The sequence below is a fragment of the Suillus subalutaceus genome, assembly GCF_016647625.1.
Source record: "Suillus subalutaceus strain FC151 chromosome Unknown DFJ58scaffold_18, whole genome shotgun sequence".
NCBI classification, from domain to species: Eukaryota; Fungi; Basidiomycota; class Agaricomycetes; order Boletales; family Suillaceae; genus Suillus; species Suillus subalutaceus.
In genome coordinates, this window is record NW_024540267.1 from 87967 (window position 1) to 114830 (window position 26864).

Genomic DNA, 26864 nt, shown 5'->3' on the forward strand with positions numbered 1-26864 from the left:
TCTTGCAGTTCTTCGGCCAGTCGCCTATGCTGGTAGCTTTGATTTCCCACTGCAAAGGCCATGAGAACTGAGTACTGAACGGTAGTGCAACGAGATATCTGTTCAAGAACTTACCGCGATGCGTGGCTCAGCCGACTCCTCGTGACGGCCAATTATAAAAACGAAGTCCTATCTTTTGCTCAGCCTCCATCTATGGAACCACGAAACTCACGGTAGTGATTTGAAGTGAAAGGCTTTCAAGAAGGATGGGGATGCACTCTGTGATGATAATCTGAACCTTTTATGCTGCACTTTATCCGAGTTCCGGTCAGAGTGCTTGCGAGTTAGCTGCCATCCATTCCTGAAGCCCAAGGAGTATCAGATGATCTGACAGCTTGCATGGAATAATTGCAGAAGTTGAGCGTGGAGTACCCTAGGATGATGTGCTTCCATTACACTTGCTTCCGCAGGTGTAGTAAGAATTTATCGAACTTGCCCTGGGATTACTTAGAAGTGCTGGTCAGGAGCAGGCCATTCCTGGAGGAGCCTATCAGGTGAGCTGACAGCTTGCATGGAAGAATAGATACTTGCGTAGATCGCGCGAATAGCACCGGCCGTCAAATCGCCAATATCATTCGTGCTCGCTATGAGGGTAAAGACAGGTGAGCACAAAATTGGACATCGGTAGCACGACTCACTGGAGTCATTCGTCGTAGGAAACTTCGTAACCGAGACCTGCCAGTCAGCAGTTTAACACAGCAGAAGAATCATAGGTATGCGCGAGGGCTCTGATCAGCGCTCAACTTACATAAGATTGACCGGGAAATATGCTTACCGAGCAGAATTATATAATGTGTTCAGGGACTTGTCTTCGGTTGAGAGCCGATCTACTTTGGAATGTTAACAGGCATTACTTTTGGTATGATCAGGACCACGAGGCCCCTAAGCAGCCTTTTCTTCGACCTGCCCAGCTTCCTGAAACCGCTGACCGGCAGGTTTCGGTTACTATGATATGATCAGTGTGTACGAAGTTTCTTACGACGGATGAATCCAGTGGGTCGTACTGCCAATGCCCAGTTTTGCGCTCACTTGTCTTTGCTTTCACTGGCATAGCGAGCACGAATGATGTTGGTGGATTGACGCCGGTGCTATTCGCGCGATTCACGCAAGTATTCATTGTTCCACGCAAGTTGTCAGTTCACCTGATAGACTCCATCAGGAATGGCCTGCACCTGACTAGAACTTTTAACTAATTCTAGGGCAAGTTCGATAAATTCTTACTACACCTGCGGAAGCAAGTGTAATGGAAGCACATCGTCCTAGGCTATTATTCGCTCAACTTCCGCAATTATTCCATGCAAGCTGTCAGATCATCTGATACTCCTCGGGTTCAGGAATGGATGGCAGCTAACTCGCCTGCAATCCAACCGGAACCCGGACAAAGTGCAGCATAAAAGGTTCAGATTATCATCACAGAGTGCATCCCATCCTTCTTGAAAGCCTTTCACTTCAAATCACTACCATGAGTTTCGTGGTTCCATGGGATGGAGGCTGAGCAAAAGACAGGACTTCGTTTTTATAATTGGCCGTCACGAGGATTCGGCTGAGCCACGCATCGAGGTAAGTTGTTGAACAGATATCTCGTTGCACTACCGTTCAGTTCTCATGGCCTTTGCAGTGGGAAATCAAAGCTACCAGCATAGGCGACTGGCCGAAGAACTGCAAGATCACTTTAGACTGATCCAACTCCGACTACATCGGTGCTGATGTCGGTTTCACTTCCCCCTTATTTTGAAGTTTAATACAACTTGCGAAAGTCCGAGAAAGTGGTTTACAATACCACACCCTATGAATGGAATATATCGTACCGCGATGTCGGCAGGTGCATGTGAGTATGACATATATCACGCGTCTTCAGGGAGTAACCTGGCTCTTCTCTTCAGCATCCTGGCCAATTCAGGCTTGTTGATGTAGCCTACTTGCTCAATGGTGATGACGGAGCAGAGGTACGACACTTTATTTTGCGCTGTTGAATAACCTCTTACTGTCTCTTAATTAGGTCCAACTCACGCAGGATGGCGCGGGTGCGATATCATACTGGGGGTTCATTCCTATCAGGCCCCCCTCAAACTGATTGGGTGCGATGCACTGAGATAGTGCTGATGTAGTTTCTGTGTTGGTGGTTAACGTGTACGTTAGTTGTGGAATTCAAGCGCTCATGCGAGCGGGCAATGAAAGGCAACGAGTAAAATCTAATGAATGATTTGTTAGGACCAGTGCTACTTAGGCAAGCGCTAAGCGCTAAGGTTTCAACACCCGGACCGAACGGGGATGGATCCAGCGCTCCACAGCACCACTGACATGAGAGTGCATTATATTCATGGCAACCGCCTCACACGTCAACTATGATAATCATAAGCTAGCATCGATGTCGTCATCATCTGCAGGCATCATGATAAGATGCGGGGTGAGAAGTTATTCATATCTTGTTCAGATCCGTATTTTGTGGCGCGAGAAGCATAAACGTGCCTGCTGCACGTTGGTGCCGCAGTCAGATTTGGAACAAAAAGACATCTGTCCCAGGGAGGATTCGAACTTCCGGCTTCGCAGATTGGAGTGGCCACAATGCGATGATTTAACCACTAATCGACAAGGACCTTGGCCAGTGGCCACCATCGATGTATCAAGAGGATGGGAGCGACAAGAAGCGCCAATTTGGGAGTCCTCGGGGTATTTAAATTTATTCAGACTCCTAGCTCCGTCCCGAACCTAGCCAGAGTAAAGCAGGGGAAATCCAAGGAGAGTCGTATGCGTCACGGGCAGAGTCTCAGGTTATTTGGGGGCAATTGTGCCGGCATAACCGTGCGCAGACGTGGCGAATCATTCTGCCACTTTTGCCACTTGGCAAATTTTTCAAAGCGTTACGCGTATGATAATGTAGGGTAAGTATCGCCACCAGGCCGCCAGCATCAGGGCATCCACATGCCACTGTCCATCATCATGCGAGGTGTGATCTACTATCATGATCTCGTCATCGACAGATGTTGGTAATCCCTTGATCCACCGTGACTGTCTTGCCTTCCAAAACTTCAATCCATCAACTGACGGTTCTTCCACAGTTTTTTCTCTTGTTCCAGTAGCGCAAATCCCGCATCGATTTCATTGAGTGATATAGCTTTAGGATCTGCGAGATCATCGTCTGAGGCGGTCCGCCGGTAGACGTGGTGTAATAGCAAATTACTCTCTACGAATGTCTACGTACCGGTACAAGGTTATATACAACTGAAAATGGTACTCTACCAGTACGGTGATACAAATTGCCATGAGTAGCATTGAGAAAGGTTACTGTATGGTCGTATACTTATATGGTGAAGAACTTGGAAGGTTATTAGAAGTTCTTCGCCCGTGATCCCCATTTGACGTCAACCGGGTAGGCTGCCCGGGTTCTGCCCAACTAGTTGGCGGAATGGCAGATTTTGCTCACAACACCAAATTGTCAGTAACCGTTACGGGTGCCTCGCTCAGGGCGTTCGGGCCTCTGCGACTCAGACCGAATTCGAAGTTGCAACGTTGATAATCTGCAATCAAGCGCGATGCATCGAGCAAAGATTGATGTATGAGATTTTGCGAAACCCAAGCTGCTCAAGAGTGTGATGGGTGGACGGTGACCGTAAGGTCGAACCTAGTTGCAAAACTACAAACTTTATAGCTAGTCACTAGTGTGCGAACTTGAAGAAGCAAAGACAAAGAAGGTGTACTGTATGATAGACGACCGTCGACGTCACTGTAGATTTCCAATCAATTCTATGAATACGTGACCCCGTATTTCGGCTCACGAACGTTAACATAACATCATGATGTGACAAGAGGCTGCATAAAATCGGCTAGGAAACGAGGATCGCGATATATGCGTACTTCCTTCCACGGCTGTCTCTCTCGTCGGAGCTTCAGGCATCCTTGAGATATTTGCGCGAATGGTTGCAGATATCGCATCGCTCCATACTCCGTAAATGGTCGTTACATAATATTCACAATAAAATCCCATTACAAGACATAACTGCCACCAGTGGAGTCACCACATCAGGAATATTCCTTTGCTCACTCACAATCTCCCTCAAAACCTCTGCTACAATGAGGAAAACATCATACGCAGCGACCTTTGCCGCTGTTCTCATTATCCTTGTCATCGTAGGTTGTTCAAGTCCCATTTGATGAACTACACTCATCCAGGGGTTTCCAGAATATTTTATCTTCACGTCTCCCGGACTGGTTCGCCCAGAGAACGTTTTAACCACCAAATGCCCGCCTGACATTATTATCTTTGAAGGCTTATTGCTAAATATGAAATCCCAAACGCTCAAGTCACCGTTCGCTATGGGTTAATGAAACGATGCGAGCGTTCCACCATTAGCTTTCCTGGTCCCGGCAAAGACGGACATCTAGAATACACCGAGTACGAATGCCGCCAGTTTCCGCTCCGTGTAAAGGACAAATGCGACGACGAAAACCGCCTGTTCTGTGCTCTGTGGACTTCTGCTCAATACTTCAGCGAGCTCGCCATCGGTTTTGCAGGAATGGGTCTGATCGCTTTGCTCATTGGTGTGAGCACGCACTCGAGGAGGAGAAGGGTCTGGAGAGCCGTGGCGGGGCTAGTCATATTACACGGTCAGTCTCTATGAAGCGCATGACGTCACGAGTATTCATCATATTCCGCAGCCGTGTTCCAACTTGTGACGTTCATCCTCGTTACCGAGCTGTATCGCAAGGACCGTTTCCCGGCCTTTGAGCACGCCAAGCCTGGTCAGTTTTATGGTGCCTTCTCGTCTTGTTGGCTCTAATATGTTCTTCAAAGGTGTTGGCTATGTCTTAAATGCTGTTTCTTGGGTTTCAGGGTTGATCGTTGGGGCTGGCGTCATTGTAACCGGTGTGGCTGCGGACCGCGGCCATAAGTGGGCTGCTGGTAATAGATCATATACACCCATCGAGGGTTATCGTCAACGTTACAGGTCATACACACCCGTTCAAAGTTATGGTTCAAATGCATAGTTCCCTTCTTCCTCTCTACAAGCACACGCTCGGTCTCGGTTTTTCTTGTACCATATTTTGGATACCTTTGCACTTGACACACGCACGGATTTTGTAAATATGTTAATTGAAGTCGCCCTCCCACTTGTTCATAAAGGCCTGATCTGAGCAAGATGTATGCAAGCTAAAATACCAAACATCAGTTGTGCGGATATAACATAGCCCCTCTTCAGCCCTCTTCGGGATAATCTACCTGATCATATAGCCTCAACGTTTCATTCCAGTCCCTCTTCCGCCTCCTTCTGACAGAGAAGTACTTCGCTCCACTGTCCCAGGTGCTTCTTACGCGACCCTTCTGCTTACCCCCACGTTCGACGAAGAACTTCTCGGGATCATCCGGTAACCCCAAAGTCCCCACAGCGAAGTTCATCAATCGCGAATGCAGATCTTGCCTTGTCATTCGTATCTCCTTCAGCGTCTCCTTCCCGACACATAGCAGCCTCGCCAGTGCCATAAATGCGCGGAAAGCAGACACCGCATCTTCCGTCCACCTCAGTGTCATCCACATCATAGCAGGGACGAGAACTGTTGTGATTGCGGCGGAAGGAAGCGTGAAGAGAATACAAGCAGCCCAGACGGATAGACCTGAAAAAAGCCCATACACAAGCTTATATTGCGCGATTTCATCAAAGGTGTCCCAGACTGGTCCAGTTCTCTTGAAATTGCGGACGGCAATGAACGTGGTAATAAATACGGGGGTCCAGAGCACCAGGCCTGGAAGAGAGATCGTGAAGAGACATATGAACCACGTCAGTCGAATAACCATCCGCATGGTAATCGTTCGCAAGGACAGCGGACGCGCAATGCGATCGTCTTTGATACCCCAGTGAACAAGCCGGTCTTGATAAGTCTTTAGACGGTAATTTAGAAACTGGTACATCCGTTAAAAGATGTATTACCTTGAGGTCACGCCGCAGTTGGTTGAGCTCAATGTCCTCCTTGGTGAATTCGATAGACTGATCCTCAGCAGCACGTTTGCCCTTTTGAGTGTCGTCGGAAGCTTTGAACGCCTCGACAAACGTTCTAGTGATTCGCACATAATCTCCTAGGCTCATACGTGTCCCAAGAGGTGCATATATACGCGTCGCCATCTTTGCGGATCTCACAAATTCCCAAGATGGCGAGTCAATCGCCCGGGAACTAATTTGTTGCTGCATCCGTGTAGTCAGAGCCCGAATTTCCTCCTGCTGTACAGGAGCGAGGAGCTCTGGATTGTCCTGGACCACAGGAAACTAAATGAAGTGCTTTATACAGATGTATATGCACCCACCTTGGGAGTGAACGTCATCGGGGTATTGAATGTCACCAGTACATCTGATCTGAAATGTTGTCGATGCCTAAAATGTCACTCGGTCGGTAACCAGGTAGACAAATGAGGGTAGTTCCTTACATGTAAGTGATTGAGCACGTTAGAATGGATATGGAAAAGTCTGGATCATCACGATTACGACTCAGGACATCCGAAACAAGACGCGCCACTAAAAGATAGGTGAAGAAGACATCAGCAGGTACAAATCAGTCGACAAACCTCCTGTCTTAAGGGGGGCAATAGTGGGATGGTAGCGACTTGCCCCCTCCGGAAATAAACAAACTGCATCTCCAAGTTCGAGTGCCTGTTAGATTTAATTGAACTTTCAGATGCCCTATATATACTAGTGGGCGCATCTTACGTCCATTAGCTTATTCATAACTTGACTGTTATCCACATCGCTGTTATTATGATCTTTGCGCCGTTTAATGGGCACAGTGCCTGCGGATTCAATCAGCCAACTGGTAAATGTCCGTTGGCCGAATTGGGTGGATTTTGCTGTGAGCCGCAGCATATTACGCGTCTACACGGCAACGAATTAAGTAGTGATGCCAGGTTCAAGGTCGTGGTTGCTTACTCTGGACGGCATAGAGGTTACCAAAAGACTAACGTATACAGACCATGAGTTAAGACGCTTGGTCAAGGTAGATGTATTCTCACAGTGCATCCGTCAGGGAATTAGGATGGTTGGCGCAGACAATGCTGAGTCGCAAAACCATTTAGCTGACGGAGAATAACCTGACTGGAGACGGACCATGGTTGCCCGGTCTTCGGTATAAGTTCAGCATTCTCAACGACAATGGTCCCATAGAATATCTTCAGCACAAACTTGAAGAGCAACCTAACACCACCGTTCCGAGTCAAATTGTGTCGAGATTGGTACGTCGCTGACCTCACCGAACTAAGATGTAAGACCAGGGCGTAGTTGAACCCTTGGGCATATTTATACGGGTCTCGTCGTGAAGGTCGTGAACATGAACTGTCGTGTGTTTATGGGAGGAAAGACTCGGAAAGGGTCTACCCTGCACTTACTAAAGTTTAGTCAAAGTAGTCTTGAGTATTACATAATCGAAAATTTTGATCAATGCCGCATGTCAGTAGTAGGACAGTCATTTACAAGTGATCTATAGGTGATCGTCATGGAGGAGGCATTGGCCAAAATACGGCCTCACACTACCTCAAATCTTGCCCACCAGAAAGCACCAGCAAACCTACTTCAGGCTTTAGAATCTACGTTTCAGGAAAAGCATACGGACAGGACACCTACCGCTTATTTTGCTGCATTGATCACAACTCTCGATGGAAGCATTCAAAAGAAGGAGACTTCACTTGGAGACGGAGACGTACTACCCGCAGAACTGTATCTTCTTGCTCTAGTGGCTCCCTTCGTCCCCCCGCCAGTTATCCAGACCAATCTCAATACACTTCTCTCTCTGACCGCACCACTTTTTCCTGCCTTGATGGCACATGCTCCTCCACTGAGGTCACAGTTGACTCTGTACAATGCTGTGTTCAGAGCCCTTGACAAATCGCAACTGGACGTTTCTGCAGTCCGCCAATCATTTGCATCTATACTGCAATTATGTTTGGATCCGCGACCAAAAGTGCGCAAGAAAGCAGCTGACATTGTGAAAGACGTTCTTTCCTTCCCACCGAGTCCTTTAATTCGGCATCCCTATGCTCAGCGGGTGGCTGAATGGGCTCATATTGCGCTTCAGCAAGCAAGCTCTGGCGCCCTACCAAAATCAAAATCATCTGGAAAAGGGTCCGATACCTCAGCTGCAGAGACAGCTATTCATCTCCTTGCATTCTTGCGCCCAGTACTTCCGCATCTTCCTCTTGATGTATGTTAAATTAGCTTTGAATCACCGTATGCTAACACAAATATTCGCAAAGGCTATTCCACCCATCACCACTACGCTCTTGACCCTTCCACGATTAGGAAATCCATACCTCTCCCAGGCTGCATACTCGATTCTTTCCGATCTTTTTACTGCATCTACTACGACCGGCACTGCCAGTGCAATTGAACAAATTCCGGCCGTTCTGAATGCCGTCCTGGAATCTCCGCCACCAAAAGCCGATAATTCCATCTCTCCATCTTGGATTCGTGTTCTAGGAGATGCAATGTTTGCTTATCATGTTGCGGACGCATCGGCCTGTGCTGCTGAGTTTAACAAAGTGTGGAAAACGGTGTGGTCGTACTTTGAGACGAAGCACCCACAAACTCGTAAAGCTGTTGCGGAATCTCTGGCTTCACTGACACGGTGCATCACGTCTTCTATCGTGAAAGACTCCATTTCGGACGGCGAAGCTGGCAAATCGCCCCTGCGAAGCATCATCTCGCAAATAACGAAAGCCCTCGACTCCCTGGCCTTTGCATCTGCTATGCAGGAGCTGCTCTCGGTTATTTCAGCTCTGGTCTCAAATTTGGGCGTTCGTGTGGACCCTGCGAAGTCTACTACTGCTACAGAGGCTTTACTCATGCCTCTAGTGTCGAAAATCGCCGATCTGCGGGTCCAAAAAGGCTTTGAGCACAAGGAAGCCGCTGATGCTGTGCTCTCAACCGCTATGCGAGTAGTGGGTCCCGCTGTGTTTCTTGCAGCTATTCCTCTGAATCTAGAGCCCTCGGACCGGTGAGTCATTTTGAAACGGGGAAAAGGACTGGAGCTGAATATTCATTTGTAGTCAAGCAGGCAAGGAACCACGCGCGTTCCTTTTGCCTATGCTCAACCAACCCCACCCATCGCTCCTTGGCCATTTTGTCTCATATTTCGTGCCCATGAGCGAGCGGATGTTCAATTTGCAGCAAAAGGCCGATAGCGAAGGAAGGCAATCAGAGGCGAAAGTATGGAGTGTGCTTGTCGCTCAGATATGGACTGGATTTGCGGGCTATTGCCACGCACCTTCTGACATCAAGACAGTACGTACGGCGCTCGTATGAAGGCTGTTATATTGATGAATATCATTTTAGGCCCTTACACCGGCATTCTCGCAACTCCTTTCTCAGCTACTTTACGGCCAACCTGATCTTAGGCCACCTGTACTAAGGGGCCTGAAGGCTTTGATAGAGTCCAACAAGATTATCGCATCCCAGGTCGACACAGACATGGGAGAGTCCTCGACAACTGATAATGCAATTACTCCCGAACAAGCTTCCAAGAACCTTGTTTTCCTCAAGACACAAGTAGAGAGCTGGTTTGCTGTCTTCTTCAACGTCTTCGGTAGCGTGGACAGGGATAATCGTGGCATGGTGGGCGACGTCATCGGTGTTTGGGCTGGACTCGCAGAGAAGCAAGACATTGCAAAAGCCTATCGCAAAGTCGCCGACCTTTTCCGTCAAAGCCTCCAACAATCAGACAACGGGAATACCACTGCAATGACGCAAGACCTTCTAATCCTCCTCATTCCCTTCCTTGACGCGCAAGACGTCGCCGCTCTGTTCTCGACATGCCTCGCGCAGGAGGTGCTATGCCACAAGGATAACGGCTGTACAAAAGCGTGGTTACAAGATTCTAGCGAAGCTTCTGGAGAAGGGCAAAGTAGAAGAGGATGCGCTCCAGACTTTCCAACGTCTGGATGAGCTTTCTGTTGGGCTTGCACCTGCTGCAAAGAAAGATCGGTTCATCTTGCTCTCTCTACTGATACTTCGGGTACCTAGCGAGTCCTTGCACATCATTCCTTCGCTTATCCCAGAAGCTGTCTTGGGTACGAAGGAGCCATCAGAGAAAGCCCGGTCAGCAGCTTTCGAGCTCATTGTTGCTATGGGTCAAAAGATGAGCCAGGGTGGTGTAGTGAAGAGGAGCATGGTGGATGGAATGGATGAGGATGGCGCCGAAGGTGAGTCATGGTTGTACTGCAAATCTCAGCTATTGACATACTCTTTGCAGCACAAGCAAGCATTAACGAGTACATGACCATGGTTGCAGGAGGCTTAGCAGGAGCTTCACCACACATGATCAGTGCCACCGTAACCGCCGTCTCCCGTCTCGTTTTTGAGTTCAGGGGTATGTAAGTTGACGTCGTGACCGCAACCTATCTAACGATTTGGGTAGAATCCATCGATACCCAGATGCAGACAGAGGTCTTCACGACTCTTCTCGTTTTCCTCTCCTCTGCCAACCGTGAAATCATCAAATCTACGCTCGGCTACATCAAGCTTGCGATTCATACTTTGCCTACTGAATTGCTACGACCACATCTAAAAGAACTCGTCCCTGCACTCCTCGCCTGGTCTCATGATCACAAGAACCACTTCAAGGCAAAGGTCCGCCATATCTTCGAGCGGATGATCAGGAGGTTTGGGTGGAATGACGTGTATCAAGCGGCAGGTGAGGATCAGGCCGCGAAGGTGTTGGTGAACATCAAGAAAAGGAAGGAAAGAGCTAAAAGGAAGAGAGCTCGAGAGGATGAAGACGAAGAAGACGAAGAGGCTGGTTTTCCTGGGTGTCTATCATTTACTATTGCTGATGACCTTATTCAGGCGACTAAAGGAAAGGTTCCTACAGGCGATGCCTTTGAGGACGTCTTGTATGGCAGTGAAAGCGAGTTGGACGACAGCGACGAAGATGAGCAGGTATCTCGACCCGTTGCGGGACCGAAACGGAAGGGAGTTGAACAGGGAGTGCGTCTACGAGTGGATGATGATGAACCGATGGACCTCTTGCAGGGTGTTGCATCACGATTGACCAGTAGGTGTGCATCATGTGCTTGCATCCACATCGTTTACCTCTTTACAGACGCCCAAGCCAACCGACGCCGCAAGCCGGGTCAAGATGCAGGTCACTTCAAAACTGACACTGACACTGGAAAGATTGTTATCAACGAGGACGAGGAGTCTGACATCGAAGTCAGCTCTCGGAAGGCTGCCAAAGACGTTGCTGGCAGTGCATATCGGGAGAGTATGACCTCAGTGGATGGCTTTACCCGCGGTCCCAATGGGCGCATCAAGTTCAATAAAGATACTAAAAAGAGACGCCGCGAAAATGAGGACGAAGATGGAGATGTTGAGATGGCTGATGGTGCTGCCACTGCTACGAAGAAAAACAAGCGACCCACAGAGCCAAAACTGGGTCACGAGTTCAAGGCAAAGGTTGGTGGTCTGCTGTGTTTGTGCTCACATGATCTGATGCTCTATTGCAGAAAGCTGGTGGTGACGTCAAGAAAGGCGGCGTGGATCCGTATGCTTACATGTCGTTGTCTCAAGCCGCGAAGAAAAAAGGCCGAAACCGTACTGGCATTGCTGGAAAACGTTGATAAGTTCAGCGCAGATTACCAAAAAGCGCGTGTAGATTTGTACTCGGATCATTGCTTGATTGTTTTTTTCAACATCTGCACCAGGCTGTAGAATACACTTGTCAACCGTACAATGTTTGATCATGAGGAGTACCGAAAAGACCATGACCCCAACTACTAGGCTGCTTCCAGTTAGGAACCTCTACTTGCAACACCTTGGATACCACAGCTGCCATGAGCTGGGCGTCCGCTCTGTTGTCCCCCTCCATGACATATTGCAACAGACATACAGTCGGGATTTGCCATGTGTCGGAAAGTGAGGAGAGCATTCGACGAGATAACCCACCGCCTGGTATGAAAGGTATAGTTGTCCTTTCTGCATCTGTATGCAGGAACTGGGAGACTGGTGAAGTGTAGACGGGTATTGGCAGAGTTGTGAGGGCGGCCAATGGACCAGAAGTCAGATCAGGTGTTCCAGGCGGGACGATCTGACAAGTAGGTGTCCTAGAATCATTGGAAGAACATCAATTCACAGCTAAGACATCGAATCATTGCAACTCAACAGCATCTGAGGATCAGTCCTGTTGGACATATCTACTCCGCCAATGAAAAGGACACCTGAAGCTCCTGAGGTACGGATGAATTCCAACAAGGAGTCGACAAAATCTTGCTTAGAGGACTGGTAGAATGCAGGATAAGCACGGTGAAAATCACGTCTGAGTGACGGCTTTACTACCTTTAATGCGGGAGAACGTTGCTGTATGACTGCGACATTAACATCATCGCGGCCAAAAACTAGCCTATTTGTTAGCCCAGACTCTGGCAACACATGTACTAGGACATACGCTCGAGTGGTGTTGTGACGCCAGGAAGATCGTCTTCACGTGCTCCGACGACAGGAACTAAGCTCCTAGGGTCGAATATGCCTACGCGATGCAAGGAAAGTGAAGCGATCAGGAGATCAGCCGCGAGCTGTGCAACGTTCGCGACAGAAACAACTGGCTGCCTTGGAGAGTTTGTCTTCAGTGAGCTGTCTTGAATCGGATATCGGCATACGCACAACGACGAGGACTTTGCCCTTTATACTGAAATGAGCAGTCGGGTTATAGAATGTCATGGCCTGCGAGGTTGCACAGTGAAAAAGTTCAATAGTAAAAGCTGAGTACTGAGTACTTGTACGCGTCGATTTGGTTCTTATGTGCGATTACGGTTGGTGACCTACATATGACTTGCAAAACTGGACTCGGCCACGCGTACTACCTGCGCCTCCGCAACCAGGAATTTATTTCCTTATTTGCACCGGTTGAAACTTGATGGTAGTATTACCTTCATCGTTTCTCTATTTACTACATGCATATGCAGGGACTCCCGGCCCGCCTATAAAGAAGGGACGACTGTCTACCTTCTAGTCTGCATAGGAGAGACTATGTCTGCTTGCCATCAGTCACTCATGAGCTTCAGTTTCAGACAGAACCAATGCCAACCGCTGCGGTGGTGTGTGTATCGCTTTGTGGGATATTTTGAAGGTGCGGTTTACATTATGAGCAATGATCCAGTAGAAGTTTAGCATCTTACTTGCTGTCAACAATTTTGATGGAGTGGCATCCGCAAATCATGTATGAGGGGGGTGCAGGATAGTGTGTGCCATGGTGGGCGTACTACGTGGTTGTAGTGCAGAAACCTCTGGTGGGAAATCAGAACTGCCCAAGAGCAAGACATGATATAATGGGCTAACTCGATATAAGGTAGATGGATGTGTATCAGCGAGGATAAAACAACCTCTCAGAGCGAAAAAGGCCCAAGGGCCTGAACACGCTAATCCCAACGAGAAAAACCCCACCATAAAAAAAGGAAAACACAAATATGCATCAAACCGTCAACATACGCCCTCCAGAAAATGTGCAGGACCGATATCATCTTGATCAATACCCAGTCAGAAGTATTGGGGAGGAGCTCGTCGTCTATTTCAGCCATGTAGACTAGTCAATACACCGAGCGAAGTAGACTTTGCCATGGAACTAAAATCAGATATATATAAAAAGACAAGACATACACAATTTCGCCTCTAAGAAGGTACGGGACATACACCGGGAGTGCGGCGGAGACAGCAGAAGGTGACAGGAGCTACTTATTCTCAGGGAAGCCAGCGGGAGGAACGGAGAAAGAGATACTGAAGATAGATGCATATGGGACTCAGAGGCCAGGAAAGGCAGCAGGAGGCGTTTGAAGGTGGCGGTATGTGGTGATAATGCACTTTGTGACACTGTTGGAAAGCTGAGACTGTAGCAGGTGCACAAGGCAACATGAAGTGGCCTGTGGATGTAAGGTGAGAGTAGATGTTGGAAGACCGCGGAAAGTTGTGGTTGTGGTTGATTACAGGAATAAAATCTGCAAAGGCCCTCACCAGCTATGCGGAAGAAAAAACAAAATGCACCTGCAGAAGACTTAAACAGCAATTTCCTTCTCCGGTAAGCCAAGTCCCGCTTCAGCGTTTCCGTCGTGCTTGGCTGAATTAGAAGCTTGGAACCAGTCGCTTGAGAGCCTGAGAGTGATTGTCAAACATCCAGGAAAAAAAGGACACTTTCACTTTAATCATATAGTAAAGAGAAGAAACCATAATATCTCTTTGGTAGTATATCGGATAGTACACCCGCCTGTCATGTAAGAAACACGACCGCGGGAGAGCGGGGTTCGACTCCCCGCCAGAGAGTTATTTTTATTTATTTTTCACTTGCCTATCACGATGGTTCTGTCGGACTTGTCCGAGTCACCCATCTTTCTTTCTTGATCCCATCGACCTCACTCTCATTTTCACATCACGTACACATTCACCATGTCAGCGTTAACGAACCTCCTACGAGCAACATGGAACAGAAAGTACGCTGAATCCAACACCGAGTGACATCGATGCAAGTTTGAGCAAGAAATCACAATATTATATAGAGAGAACAGCTATCTTCATTCGTCTATGGCCTGTCTAAAGGACACCAAGCAAAACTGGCCGAGGTTTAGACTGAAACACGACTTTGCACCTTAGAAAGAATGGGCTGCTGTGAGCTGTGATCTCCGAAAGATTAAAAGTGAAAGGACGCAACTAGTTCTGGCAGGAAGCTGAGTTACTATGTGCGGGAGGAGAGGCTGAGTGTCGACGACCTCTGCCCCTTCGGCGACGACGCCCGGATGAACGTCTCGGGCGCTGGGTATGATGAGTGGATGAATGATCATCCGACTTATCTCTGGAGTGCAAAGATTGAAGGCGCTGCAGGCACGGTCCACACATTGAAGAAGGGGAGTACACACCACGCAAACACAGAGTGCGCGGGGCAGTCACAAAGTCAAGGAAAATGTGTCAGCGAAGGATGATCGAAGCAAATATTAAAGCAAACCTGTATGTCGTATTCATCATCACGGCGGCGGCGGTCTTCCCACCAGCTCTCGCGAAAAGTCATCGTAATCTCTTGGTGATCTAGAATAGAAATGTCCCATGCCCCGTCGGTGAGGGGAATGGCTTTGTGCCACGCCCGCCGCTGCTTATCCTGGTAAACGAGCAATGCGCGCTCTTCAAGAGGGTCGGTGGAATTCCAGTACTGATGACACATTATCGCTTGCCAGAAAGCTGTAAGCATCTGGATACGCTGGGCTGCCCAACCACATTGTTGGAACAACTCGAGTGCGCGAGGGACAGCCTGAGCGAATTCCATGATGGTGAGGCTATGGTCGGGAATGACGCTAGCATCATGAGCGGCACCCGCTGTAGTAAAGCTCCCAGGGCTTGCAGAACGCCCCATCCCTTCGTCGGCGGCGGTGGGATAATTTAATCGTGGATCTGCCCGGAGACCCCTACCAGTCCAGTAGTAAAGTTCCACATACTGGCCTTCAACGACCCTTTGGAAGGCAAAATCAGAAATGAGGACGTGGTGTATATTGTACGGGCGCGGACGGTCGGGAATGGGAATGTATTTGAGAGGATTTCGCTTCCGATCTTCCTCGAGAAGCGAGGCTTGGAGTTGACACTTGATCTCTTCGTGGAAGAGGCCCTGCTGTTTCGTGACGGCGGCTTGGTCTTCCTGAAGTTGCCGCTGCCACTGGACTTTACGGGTATTGTTGGTAACTGCCCACACAGCCTGCAAAATTTCGACAACTTGAGCGTTGTCGTTGTTCTGATTAACAAATCGAGCGCGGATAGCTTGATAAATGTTGGAGGGAAAGTCCGGACAGGGTTCTAAACCTGGATCAGATGCCAGTCTATTCATAGTGGAACAAGGAGGTTGGCTGGAGCTGCTGTAAATACTAAGTACTGTAAGATTTTTGTCAAGTAGAGTCGAGAGCTCGGTGTCAATTGGGACGTTATGCATTTCGTACACATGCATAGCCTGCGCGCGCTTACGCAGTCTATATGTAGTACGCACCTTAAAGACGACTTGGACTGGTGGGCGCTCGACTTCCTTGACTCTGAACCAACGCACACCCTCAGCTTACAACAGGTGATTCTTGTGAGTAATGAATATTAAGGCTCCTCTACAAGGCAAAGCTGACTTCTGACTTACCAGAGCTTGTGACTTACCAGCCACGTCCAATTTCCGAAAAGATCTCTTGCGAATTCTCGACGAAGGCAGTCAAAAATATGCACACGGCTCGTCACCTCACCAGCAATCTTTTGTCATTACCGGATAGCTTGTCGAAGTTCAAAGTTCAACTCGGCAGACTTATCTCAAATTCCTTTCTGCCAATGGGGGACTCCGATGCGTCGATCACGTATTCCTCCACCGCTGAGATGCAAAGTATACCAGCGATCACGCTGCGAGGCCATACCAGCCGAGTACGGTGTGTCGTGCACCTGCCAGGCGGACACCGCATCATCACATCTTCGTTAGACAGCTCACTCCGGCTATGGGATCTGAAGAGCAGCGCGCAGATTGGCGACGACTGGAGAGACGAGGGGGACAATGCAGGAGTGTACACTATAGCATTGTCTCCAGACGGCAACACTGTCGCTAGCGGAAGCGATGATGGAAAAGTAAGGCTGTGGGATATTAAGACGGGAAAGGTTATCACTAAATGGACAGGGCACACTAAGGATGTGTGGTCAGTTTGCTGGAATGCAAATGGTAAGCGAGTTTTGAGTGGATCTGCGGACGGGACAGCAAGAGTGTGGCATGTCAAGAGCGGCAAAACTGTCCTGATAATCAATACCCGGCACCAGTGGGTGGGGAGCGTGATGTACTCGCCCAACTCGAAAAGAATTGCAACAGGTGGATACGACGACACTGGTGTAAAAATCTGGAATAGCAAGACGGGCAAGTTGATATTCACAGTCCCACACACTTGGCCAGTTTACTGCTTGGCATGGACATCGGATGGAAAGAAAATTATATCTGCGTCATATGACCTGATCATAATATTCGACACCGCCACTTCGCAGCAGATTGCCGCACTCCGTGGTCACAAACACTTGATCCGCTTCATCACATTGTCTCCAGATAACCGTCTCCTCGCGAGTGCATCATGGGATAGAACAGTACGTTTGTGGAATCTCGACACGAACGTTTCACTCGGACCACCCATCCAGCATGATAGTTTTGTGGAGTGCGCAGCTTTTTCTGCCGACGGAAAGCTGCTAGTCACTGGGTGCGAGGACAGCAACGCGTACGTGCGTGATATTCAAGACATCCTCAAAGAAGCTGAAGACTCACTATCCGATACTAATGTGGGTGTCAGCGTGTTACCTACTCACTCTTGTTGACAATCTCCTTGTTAGGATGGACTCGTACTGGAGGCGTCATCCAATGACGCCCCGGGAACGGAGCACACACCCCACCCCTCGCAGGACATAGACGACAGGTCATTTTTGGACGTATGTGACGTATTTCGTGAAATTGCTGACTTATTATAACATTAACTTACCAGGTTGATGCTACCCGGGGTGTCGATGAACTCCCACCAGCATTTTTCGACGGCATGCAATCCGACATTCATGTGCGTCATTTGCATGTCTATTAATTAGCTCTTATCTAGACCTCCGTGCTCTCGTCTTCCGCAAAGGATGGCGCCCAACCTCATTCCTCTTCCAGTGCATTCAGCCGCCTTTCCTCGTTCCTTCACCGTTTTCTACCTGACAGTGATGATGCGATTAAACCTCCGCAACCACCAAGACCTTCAGGGTTACATCTACGCGTGATCATCGTTCGCCTGTCCTCACTCATCCACCGTTCTCCGTTCGATGATGATGCAGAAAAAGAATTTCAGCAACCCCCCCACGCCCTCTGAGTCACGTCCCCATGCGCTCCTTGGTCGTCTGTCCTCACTTTTACCTCACTCTTGGCTCAACACCGACCCAGCAACTGAACCTCCACAACCCACAACGCCTTCTGGTTCACGTTCGGATATACACATCGGCCGCCTATCCTCACTCTTCCGCTCTCCGCCTGCTACCAATGAACAAATCGAACCACCAGTATGCCCAAGGCAAACCATTTCCTCTCGTCGTAGTCCTCATGTTGTCGAAGTAGCTGCAATGCGGGACAAGCAGGAATGTCTTTCTTCATTGTGCTTCAATTGCTAGAGTCTGATGATTCTATGCAGGCATTATATGTTGCTCCGCGACCGGAACGAGATCGTTCCCGCGCCCGGCTTGCTGGAACTTCTGCAACAACCGTGCAGTCACCACCTCTCTCATTATGGACTCATCTCGTGCTTTTTCTCTGTTGTGCATCTCAACAGGCGGACCAAACGCAGCAGCAACTGCATGATCAAGTCCGAGCCCAGGCGTCATCGCATCCTCAGCCTCCTGCCACTTCGACGTCCACGACACGGACGCCTACTGCACTTGATACGAGTACTAACGCGCCAGGTGTCGCAAATGCACAGTCACGACGTGTTCCATTACGGGCTCGTTTCGTACTTTTTCTTTGCTGTGTATCTCCTACACATGATGATGGCCATCGATAGTAATGCCCGGTATATATACAGCTATTAATCATTGCATTTAGTTCTCTGAATAGAGTTCCGATGAGAATCGCATATGATTTCACACAAACTAAAGAACGAACAGGATATCTAACTACTTGGATACTGTGAGGTGTCTGGCAAGTAGGAAATGGCGCTATGATTAGGAAAAGGGACAAAGGGTTACGGTGAATGAGCGAGGAACGTGAATGATGTTGAAAGTACGCAGTAATTAGTCAAAAGGGTGATGTGATTCTATCGAAGGTTTCCAGTTCGAGAGAGGTACCGTAGATACGGCCGGAGCATCCAGTCATGCTGCGGCATAGATTTAGCGGAGCTGAATGAGGCAGATGCCAACGTGCGTGAAGGCCAATTCTGAGATAAGAGTTTCTCCTCAGAGAACGGAGATTAAGGCTATCACATGCAACGTGTACTGCGGGCGCGATGCATTAATGTGCTCAAATACTGATCTAGGAGTGACAACAATTAATCTTCCCTAAGCAGGCCTTGAACTTAATACTTTTGGTGTTAACGCGAATTGGTTTGCTGCGCGAGATCAAGCGCTCCGTCCTTACGTCATGTAGACAAGGAGTCAGATCATACTTAATAGAAGGAAGACAGTCGTTCATGTTCAAAGTGCATACAGGCTGTAGTTACAATCAACAAATCCAATAGACATCACGATATAGGCTCGGTCAAGATAACGTGATCGCAATCTCATGTTACATGAACAAAAAAGTCAAAGTGGAACGTTATCATGCTGCATAGTATCACCTACCACTGTATGTTAGTATTTGAGAATGCCAGGTGTTGGATAGAACGGACCTCCTGAGTTAGTCGAACGCATCAGTGTCTTTAAAGACACATCAGGGAATCGCGGGAGAATGCGACAGGGAAATGTCTCCGGACGACTAAATAAGAGGTCAGCAGACTACTTTCTGGGACAAATGGAATCATTCAAACACTGTGAAACCATTGGTGAACTTCGGAACGACCGGGATCTCCATGCCGTGTTCATCAAGAGCCTTGTGGGCCGAGAAAAACGCCAGGAAATTCGCCATCGCGATCCAAAGTGACGCGTCCACGAGATGCCGTCCCACACTAACAAGCTGCTTTCAACGGAGGGCGAAGGAACGCGAATAGATACTCACCAAATCCGGCGACCCCAGCCGAAGCTTATACGCATAGTATCGCTGTTGAGAGACCCGTCGTCTTCGAAAAATCTTTCCGGTTTGAATTCGTCAGGACTGGGATATTTCGTTGCATCGTGCGTCATTGCCCTAAAAGGATCGTTATTTGGATACATTAAGGATAAGGATAATGAGTGCTTTCCATGCGTTTGGAAATACAACAACACCTAGCAAAGGTCGTCAGCGGCCGTCGTTAGATCAACATGATACAAACCTTTAGGAATGAAATAACCATTGTAGATGTCACTGGTTGTTGTTGCGTGTGGGATGCCTGTAAACATTGTCAGAGGATATTTAGAAATGATGTGTTGTGGACAAACCAAATGGAACCACTGGGTGCCACCTGAGCGTTTCACGTAAAACAGCTTCTAGGTAAGGCAACGCTGGTCTATCGTCGAAATTGGGGAGTCTATCTTTGCCAACAACTCGATCGATCTCCGCCTGCGCTTTGGCTTGTACCTCAGGGTCGAGCACCATAGCAAGCAAAAACACAAGTAATGTGTCAGTGGTCTGAGTCAAGGGCAAACTGATTATGATTGGCAAACGAAGACCAGGAGAAACTCGCCGTATCAGTTGCCGCTGAAAACAAAAAATGGGGATCGAGAAGAAAGAATTTTTCAACTTGCATACCTACGAATGCAACGGAAGCAGTCTCCTTGATTGCAGTTATATTGACGTCGTCTTCTTCACTGGTCCTGTTCAAAGCATCAGCCACCAAGCACGGCCCCATGTCGTTGGCAGACTGTCGGTGGTTCGTTAGTTGGATGTACCTCCATTGATGGGGTGCTTCACCATCCTCTCTTTGACATATTGAAAGGGTATCTCCTTCACATCATGGCCTGCCTGTATACACTTGAGTGATGCTCGCTTAAATGTGGCACCGGGAAACCAGCTAGGTAGCTGCAAAACTAGAAAAATTACTGAGTTACTTTACATGCAATCACTGCATGTGCAAACATACGGAAAGGGAATGTTTCCATTAACATCATAGCAGCTGGTGCGAAACCATCGACTATGAGTTCCCCATACCTTGTAATGGCGTTAGCGACATGATCGTCCTCAACTTTCGCTTCACAGTCATATATTATAGACAACATGAATGTCATAGTAAACCTGGTAAAAATCAGCTTCAGCGCGAGACCAAATAAATTGTCGCAACCGACATCTGAAAATGGTTTGGATAATTTTCAGGGTCCTGTAGAAAACTGAACAACATTTTGTGGGCGGAACGGAGTTGCGCAGCGTGATAAGCAGGTACAGCAGTTTGATGAAATGCCTGATGAAAGATTCGTCGGTGAAGGCGCCACCTGCTTTTTATCAGACATCCATCAACATAATATAGAATAATCTATACCTGTTTCCATATGGCATGAACCCCGTGTTAAAATCTGAAGCGAAGCTGACAACATTTTGGCGATTGATGCGGACCAAGACTCCAAGATGCAACTCACGCTTCATAAACAATTGACTGGGATCTATCTGAATATATGCCGGAACGCCGTTCAAAGAGGTCTTTCGCGACCTCCTCAGAATTAACAACCAGGATAGGCTTGCTGAGGAGACGAGCATAAATAATGTCACCTAAGGAACAAAATGAGTCGTCATGAACAGATACCCGTCACAACGCACCAACCATGTGTGGACCTCCAGGCATTAAAGGTCAGCCAGGGCCGAGCGGAATCAAGACTGAGAATATTTCCCAGTACTGGAAGGGGGGTAGGACCAGGCGGTAGTGGGGGACGAGAATGATCGAGCCTATATTTTCGACAGTAGCTTAACACAGCTACTACCAAGGCTGATATTGCCAAGTAAACTCCAGGACCATCGTTGAGCATCGTTAGATAATACTTGCTGCCCAATGCCAGGTACTCGAGGGAGGAGGATGCATTAAAGTCTAGGTCAACTTGAAGTATATATCGGACTAGGCTCAACTGAGCCAAACAAATGGTGGATCTGCGCATGGGCCATCAGAGATTTCGTGAGTCTCTGATGTGATGCAGGCTGCTGATATCTGTTTCCATTTTGAAATTTGAAGGCCAACAATGCCGTAAAATGAAACGGAGATTGTCATAGTGGTGCCAGTACTAGCTAGTGAGGAGATAAGAGGTAGAACTACGAATGCGGAGCAACACGGCGAACTCACAGACCAGCAACAAAAATGCGCGAGCTTTCCTGTCGCGGGGTATGGCGGTGAGGACGACTAAGCGCGTGTGGGACAGGCGGTACATGCCATCATGGACGTTAACATTAATCACTGCGGAAACGAGAAAATAACTCTACCCTGACTCGATCGACTTTCCGGGTATAACCCGACGTAAAAAGTATGAAGCTTTACCTTTTCCAGACTCAAATTCGACCTGGCGAAATTTTCAACGTTATAGACCTGTGAGATCAATAAATTACAGACCCGTCAGGTTAGAAGTAAACACGTCCAATCAGACCAAATACCAACGTTCGTTTTAGCGCCTATAACTCTAGCCAAACTCGCCCTCTTCATAGACCAATCATACATGACCCGACGCTCGAGTTAACATCAAACGTCTTTGGTGAGTTTTTCGAAAATTTCGCCAAGTCCGTAACTAGTACTCAAGCGCTATGGCAGACAGTACTATTGCTACCTCGGAGACGAGTTTTGCAACAATGGAGTTAAGATTCTGTAATTGTTCACCATACGCCGTGTGAGAGCCATGCTGTATCGACCTTGATTCATTTGTGGTGCTGCTTTTTGCTGACGAAACAAATAGTGTTGCTGATACTCGTCTGGAGAACCGCCATGGCCACCAGAACTCATACCAAGCAACATCTGCTGTTGCCCACCACCATACATATAAGGCCCTTGGCGACCGAGATCTGGCGATGGTGTAGGAAATCCCTGCTTATGAACAGATCATGATTCATGCTGCGGTGGGTTATTCCCGACACCATGGATTGGGGACAAATGTGGAATGGAGTGTAATTGAGCACGGTACGTCTCTGGTATTTGCTGCTGGTTGTCTTGATCGACCCCTGTAGTATCTTGACCTGGGTTAATCGGAGCACCGCTGGGACGCCGTTAAGAGGTCTGGTAACTGGTTTGTAAACATGGCGCACTAGAAGGAGAGGAATGAAGGATCCCAGCTGGCCCGCCATTGAGCAGCGCGGATACCTTCTTCGTCCGTAATAACAAGCGCAGAAGAAATTATTTTTTCTGCAAAAATCACAGAGTGGCCCCCGTAAAAAAAACGTCGAATTCATGTACCTCAGGCTAGAAAATTCAACTGTAGCAAGCAGAAAGCTGAGCGACATCCATTTCCGAAGGCCGTCGGAATTGAGAGCCATCGAATCTCGCATGAACGAATGCGAGCCAGTCACAGCCAAGCTCGACATCGCACCCATTCAGAACGTCTATTAGGAATAGTACTAACCGTCAACGGTCGCCACGCGCACCAGGCCAGAGGTGAACTCCACTGTTATGATTGATAAGACAACGATACGGTCCCAAGGACCGCAAAATCACCAGAAACAGACGTGTTTAGGGCAGGGGTCTGCAGGAGTGCGTTTTCCACCAAAAAAAGTTGACAATGTCATAGGTCCAAACGGTCATATTGGCACCATCTAGTGAGTGCGTCTGCATGTCGGATAGTAGTACAGGTAGATTGAGAGGGTCGTGACACAAGCAGCCATTGTGACCGCAACATCGGCCGAAAAGGTTTGTGCTTGTTGAATTCAAAGGCTCTTGCCAAATCTATCTACGTACTGCTACCTTACTTTAAATTAGTACGTTCGCATGTACTACAATGAGCTCTTCCTCAAGCGCTGCTATTTCGAATGGAACCATACATAGGACAAAGATACTCTTTCTGGGAATGAGAAGGCGAATCTCTACCTTTTATCCTTTTGCCCATCCTAACTTATCACAGGAGCGGAAAGACCTCCATGCTCCAAGTCCTCTTCGATGATCTGCCAGTCAAACAGACTTTTTACCTCGAGCCTACCATGCGCGTTGCAAAGCATTTCATTGAGTGTGCACTCGTTCATGACTTCTACTCGTGCTTAGCACTGAACATCGTTTCTCAGCACCGTCATCCCGTTGGAGATATGGGACTGTCCAGGAAACGTCACCGTCGACACACTCGGCGCATCTCTCGCCGATTTCTCAACTATAGTCTTTGTAATAGACATTCGAGTACGTGCGCTGCGTTTATCTGCTGATTGCCGTCCTCATCCAGATGCACAGGATCTCTACCAACATCCTGTCTCAAAGCTTGTAGAGTTCATAGTCGCTACATGCCAAATCAACCCCGACATACATTTTGAAGTATTCGTGCACAAAGCGGAAAGGCTTCAAGAGGACGACAAGATCGGTACGCCAGTCCCGCATGCATTCTTTGCTCGTGACTGAAACAGCACGCAGAAAACTTCCGCCAGATACACGAACGCGTCATGGACCGCCTCGTAGACGAATCTCCCGAATTTGAGCAATTCCCTCTCAATTTCCATCTCACCTCTATATATGACCATTCTCTCCGAGAGGCGTTCTCTCGCGTGCTTCATAAACTGATCGATTCCCTGCCATATCTCGAAGAACTATTAAATGTCTTTTGCTCTGTATGTGCCTTCATTACCACTTGTCTCTACGGGTACTTCTCATCGCTCGCAGAACACAGCATCCCCAAAGGCTTTCCTATTCGACACATCCAGTAAAATTCACGTCGCAACAGATACCTCACCAGTAGACCAAGCCACGCACAATCTCTGTTGTGACTATTTATCCATGCTCAACTCTTTTGGACCTCTCTACAAGTACGTACGTATCGTAAGTTTCCCTCACACCCTTAAACCATCCCATCAGGTCCAACTCTAACGATCCACGGACGAGTCGGGTTTCCCCGACACCAGCACCAACGCCCCCACCCACAGCCACGACATCAACTCCCACCTCCAGCACCACTCCCGCCGGAACACCGCCACTCTCCTCATCGTCATCTCCCGTTCCGCCCTCAAAGCCCCACTTCTATCCCTCAGCAGCGACGTCACTCTCACCTTCACGCCCAGGGACTACACTCACGTACCACCTCGTCACGCCGCACCTCGCATTGCTCGCACTCCTTCCGACGACAGTGTATGATATGCGCAGAGGTTTAGTGGAGTGGAATGTCGTGTGGTTTAGGGAGGGCGTTAGGGAGATATGGGAATCTGGGCTGCGCGGGGTTTTGGAGTCGTAGTTGTTGATGGCCAGCGTCCTACATTTGAAAGTAACATTTCCTGCAGCCTCAGGTAGGCCTTGATTCATGGACGACGGATCGTGTGAGATCGACGGTGTCTGTGGGTTTCGATCGAGCAGACCGACGCGAATGACTGCTTGACCTTCAAGGGCCGGGCCAGAGCCTTAGCACCCTTTGCGACGGCCGACTTAGAGATGGACGACGAGATAGAGCTGGATGGTGAGTGTGACTGGGTAGACGAAGCATCAGATGCCTTCTTGGTGAGTTGGTTTTCATGGAGAGACGACTTGGTGGACTTACTGGTCTCGAGTTTCTGCCTTGGCTTTATGGTAGTGACTCGAGCATCTCTGTAGTGACTCGCGTGTAAGCTCGATAAATTGCTAGAATGATTCACAGGGGCGTGAAAGACATGACAAAAATCAGTATACTATTCAGTTGTGATCCTCAAGCTCTCAGAGAAAGGCAACACGGAGAATCAATTAATCATATGATATGATAGCAGTGTTCCGAGTGCCCAAACACCGCTAACCCGCGGTCACGGTATATATGCTCAAGGGTACGACTATCCTACACCACACCCGCACCCTCCAAACCCATCAGTATAGAACAGCGGTGTTACCCGTGCCCGTGCGTTTCCCTAACATTGCAGTCTGAACAAAACGGCATATCGTAGAGCATTACAACTCACAGCAGGTACAATGGCCAAGGACCGTGCGAACAAACCACCAGAAACACGTGTTTAGACGTTTTCCAGCACATGCTAGGATTCCTGATGCCTCGCCCCTAAGAAACATCAATGTGGCCAGCAACGCCTATTGATTCAGATCGATCAGATTTCGTCAGGTGCGTTCATATGTTTCGTGGGTGTGCTTATCAGAACCCCCGACAGGATCGAGGGTTTGACTTCGATGTCCGCTGCATCTCCTACTCCGCAGCCATAAATGCGCAGAGTGCATAGTGAAGAGCTTGAGGAAGGCACCAACAGTGGAGATGACGTTACCAGCGTAGATAGGACGAGTGAAAGTGGTGCTGCCTCAGGCTGATGCTGCGTCATATTCGAGAGAGGCCCTAAAATTATGCCCTAAACGTGGAACAAAATCATTAGATTTGGCATGGATGCCAGAGACGACGTACGTGAAGGCGAGTTCCGAGATAAGAGGTTCTCCCTGCAGCTACAGCCTACCCAAGCAACGTGGTGTGGAAACGCGTAATGCATGAATGTGCAGCATGCTCAATCAACTTAATCTAGAATCGAGGCAATGATATGATTAGTTCTTCCTAGGCAAAATTTAGTAGACGAATGAACTTTGTAAGTCGTTCCATTTAATGTTTAATTGAACTTTCACATTCTTTGGGAATAGCTCTTGGCTAGGCATTCTTCACAACTGACATTCATCTCCTCGAGGCTGCAAACGAGGCGAGTGACTTGACTGAGACCATCCGTTAAGGCAAGGTAGATGCCCGCGGTTACGCCGCTGCGACTCACTTGCGACTCTCGCTGATGGATAATTAAGATTTACAACTCCGCCGAATCTTGGGGTTGTCTCGTAATATTTGTTGACCAACTCCCAGTCACTGTAGCGTCTATCAAAAGGGGAGTGCTATTGTTCGAACAACTAACGTGCGTATGGCAACAATCTGATCACATGCAAATAATTGTATTAGCATCTCAGGTTAGAAAGACAAGGCCAAGTTGCGCCAGAGACAGATTTCCCAAGACATTGGCTTCAAAGGACGCGTATCAGCTGGTAATCAACCAATTGAACACATCCTGTGAAGCCTCGTGTCAGAAGAGCTCTATCAGTACTCCTGAATTAGTTCATTGCATCGGCTGCATCTGTAAGTCCCCCAGGCACCTCATGATCCTTTCATTTAAAAGGCGCCACAGCTAGTTGAACTTGTGGTACTACTCCTAGT

At 48.4% G+C, this 26864-nt stretch overlaps 10 protein-coding genes and 2 non-coding genes across 12 annotated transcripts; 5 read left to right on the forward strand and 7 right to left on the reverse strand.

The window, feature by feature from the left end:
* Positions 1-486: 486 nt before the first annotated feature.
* Positions 487-1156, reverse strand: DFJ58DRAFT_838447 (uncharacterized protein; the record flags this gene model as incomplete). The annotated part of the gene is made up of 5 exons (XM_041392456.1): positions 487-623; positions 678-714; positions 788-809; positions 871-984; positions 1044-1156. The coding sequence occupies 5 exons, from the start codon at positions 1154-1156 to the stop codon at positions 487-489; spliced, it is 423 nt and encodes a 140-aa protein (XP_041247535.1).
* A 1398-nt stretch (positions 1157-2554) lies between these two features.
* DFJ58DRAFT_t54 lies at positions 2555-2636 on the reverse strand. The gene has a single exon. It is a non-coding gene; the product is annotated as a tRNA-His (tRNA).
* Positions 2637-4036: 1400 nt separating this feature from the next.
* Positions 4037-5160, forward strand: DFJ58DRAFT_770272 (uncharacterized protein). Its single transcript, XM_041389070.1, has 5 exons — positions 4037-4167; positions 4220-4248; positions 4307-4644; positions 4696-4779; positions 4832-5160. The coding sequence occupies exons 1-5, from the start codon at positions 4111-4113 to the stop codon at positions 5023-5025; spliced, it is 702 nt and encodes a 233-aa protein (XP_041247536.1). The 5' UTR covers positions 4037-4110; the 3' UTR covers positions 5026-5160.
* DFJ58DRAFT_770279 (uncharacterized protein) lies at positions 5128-7468 on the reverse strand. The gene is made up of 10 exons (XM_041389071.1): positions 7271-7468; positions 7128-7214; positions 7034-7075; positions 6951-6978; positions 6735-6896; positions 6593-6677; positions 6455-6542; positions 6335-6401; positions 5964-6281; positions 5128-5914 (listed from the first exon to the last, which is right to left on the reverse strand). Exons 1-10 carry the CDS (start codon positions 7312-7314, stop codon positions 5234-5236), a joined length of 1602 nt encoding a protein of 533 aa, XP_041247537.1. The 5' UTR covers positions 7315-7468; the 3' UTR covers positions 5128-5233.
* Positions 7469-7512: 44 nt separating this feature from the next.
* On the forward strand, positions 7513-11629 carry DFJ58DRAFT_724182 (armadillo-type protein; the record flags this gene model as incomplete). The annotated part of the gene is made up of 9 exons (XM_041385090.1): positions 7513-8217; positions 8270-9009; positions 9062-9296; positions 9348-9839; positions 9874-10213; positions 10264-10380; positions 10429-11064; positions 11113-11465; positions 11516-11629. 9 exons carry the CDS (start codon positions 7513-7515, stop codon positions 11627-11629), a joined length of 3732 nt encoding a protein of 1243 aa, XP_041247538.1.
* Positions 11630-11730: 101 nt separating this feature from the next.
* DFJ58DRAFT_698968 (proteasome assembly chaperone 2) lies at positions 11731-12837 on the reverse strand (the record flags this gene model as incomplete). The annotated part of the gene is made up of 5 exons (XM_041383540.1): positions 12669-12837; positions 12454-12610; positions 12345-12403; positions 12172-12287; positions 11731-12112 (listed from the first exon to the last, which is right to left on the reverse strand). Exons 1-5 carry the CDS (start codon positions 12723-12725, stop codon positions 11731-11733), a joined length of 771 nt encoding a protein of 256 aa, XP_041247539.1. The 5' UTR covers positions 12726-12837.
* A 1394-nt stretch (positions 12838-14231) lies between these two features.
* Positions 14232-14318, forward strand: DFJ58DRAFT_t51. The gene has a single exon. It is a non-coding gene; the product is annotated as a tRNA-Asp (tRNA).
* A 778-nt stretch (positions 14319-15096) lies between these two features.
* DFJ58DRAFT_607984 (uncharacterized protein) lies at positions 15097-15855 on the reverse strand (the record flags this gene model as incomplete). The annotated part of the gene is made up of 1 exon (XM_041380837.1): positions 15097-15855. A coding segment is annotated over one exon (759 nt), but the record flags the coding sequence as incomplete, so codon positions are not given.
* Positions 15856-16752: 897 nt separating this feature from the next.
* DFJ58DRAFT_770290 (quinon protein alcohol dehydrogenase-like superfamily) lies at positions 16753-18583 on the forward strand. Its single transcript, XM_041389072.1, has 6 exons — positions 16753-17315; positions 17367-17462; positions 17516-17584; positions 17651-17823; positions 17855-18113; positions 18191-18583. Exons 1-6 carry the CDS (start codon positions 16827-16829, stop codon positions 18554-18556), a joined length of 1452 nt encoding a protein of 483 aa, XP_041247541.1. The 5' UTR covers positions 16753-16826; the 3' UTR covers positions 18557-18583.
* A 923-nt stretch (positions 18584-19506) lies between these two features.
* DFJ58DRAFT_654966 (cytochrome P450) lies at positions 19507-21578 on the reverse strand (the record flags this gene model as incomplete). The annotated part of the gene is made up of 11 exons (XM_041381828.1): positions 19507-19654; positions 19705-19833; positions 19954-20014; positions 20064-20253; positions 20366-20485; positions 20536-20651; positions 20705-20856; positions 20907-21050; positions 21098-21142; positions 21195-21324; positions 21377-21578. 11 exons carry the CDS (start codon positions 21576-21578, stop codon positions 19507-19509), a joined length of 1437 nt encoding a protein of 478 aa, XP_041247542.1.
* Positions 21579-23480: 1902 nt separating this feature from the next.
* On the forward strand, positions 23481-25289 carry DFJ58DRAFT_770315 (Gtr1/RagA G protein conserved region-domain-containing protein). Its single transcript, XM_041389073.1, has 8 exons — positions 23481-23596; positions 23643-23744; positions 23800-23908; positions 23960-24086; positions 24137-24330; positions 24383-24525; positions 24575-25207; positions 25258-25289. The coding sequence occupies exons 1-7, from the start codon at positions 23520-23522 to the stop codon at positions 24945-24947; spliced, it is 1125 nt and encodes a 374-aa protein (XP_041247543.1). The 5' UTR covers positions 23481-23519; the 3' UTR covers positions 24948-25207; positions 25258-25289.
* Positions 25290-25401: 112 nt separating this feature from the next.
* Positions 25402-26445, reverse strand: DFJ58DRAFT_770321 (uncharacterized protein). Its single transcript, XM_041389074.1, has 2 exons — positions 25636-26445; positions 25402-25584 (listed from the first exon to the last, which is right to left on the reverse strand). Exon 1 carries the CDS (start codon positions 25999-26001, stop codon positions 25777-25779), a length of 225 nt encoding a protein of 74 aa, XP_041247544.1. The 5' UTR covers positions 26002-26445; the 3' UTR covers positions 25402-25584; positions 25636-25776.
* Between the last annotated feature and the right edge of the window lie 419 nt (positions 26446-26864).

Bases quoted from the DNA above. Each gene is read 5' to 3' on its own strand.
- DFJ58DRAFT_770290 (XM_041389072.1), top strand. From the start codon at position 16,827: ATGTACTCGCCCAACTCGAAAAGAATTGCAACAGGTGGATACGACGAC. The intron at 17,585-17,650 runs GTGCGTCATTTG...TCTTCCGCAAAG, and splicing joins GCATGCAATCCGACATTCAT to GATGGCGCCCAACCTCATTC. The intron at 17,824-17,854 runs GTTCGATGATGA...AAAGAATTTCAG, and splicing joins TCACTCATCCACCGTTCTCC to CAACCCCCCCACGCCCTCTG.
- DFJ58DRAFT_770315 (XM_041389073.1), top strand. From the start codon at position 23,520: ATGAGCTCTTCCTCAAGCGCTGCTATTTCGAATGGAACCATACATAGG. The intron at 23,909-23,959 runs GTACGTGCGCTG...CCAGATGCACAG, and splicing joins TCTTTGTAATAGACATTCGA to GATCTCTACCAACATCCTGT. The intron at 24,331-24,382 runs GTATGTGCCTTC...CATCGCTCGCAG, and splicing joins TATTAAATGTCTTTTGCTCT to AACACAGCATCCCCAAAGGC.
- DFJ58DRAFT_770272 (XM_041389070.1), top strand. From the start codon at position 4,111: ATGAGGAAAACATCATACGCAGCGACCTTTGCCGCTGTTCTCATTATC. The intron at 4,249-4,306 runs GTTCGCCCAGAG...TTATCTTTGAAG, and splicing joins TCTTCACGTCTCCCGGACTG to GCTTATTGCTAAATATGAAA. The intron at 4,780-4,831 runs GTCAGTTTTATG...TGTTCTTCAAAG, and splicing joins CTTTGAGCACGCCAAGCCTG to GTGTTGGCTATGTCTTAAAT.
- DFJ58DRAFT_770279 (XM_041389071.1), bottom strand. From the start codon at position 7,314: ATGCCCAAGGGTTCAACTACGCCCTGGTCTTACATCTTAGTTCG. The intron at 6,282-6,334 runs GTGGGTGCATAT...CCTGTGGTCCAG, and splicing joins CGATGACGTTCACTCCCAAG to GACAATCCAGAGCTCCTCGC. The intron at 5,915-5,963 runs GTAATACATCTT...TACCGTCTAAAG, and splicing joins AACTGCGGCGTGACCTCAAG to ACTTATCAAGACCGGCTTGT.
- DFJ58DRAFT_770321 (XM_041389074.1), bottom strand. From the start codon at position 26,001: ATGACGCAGCATCAGCCTGAGGCAGCACCACTTTCACTCGTCCTATCT.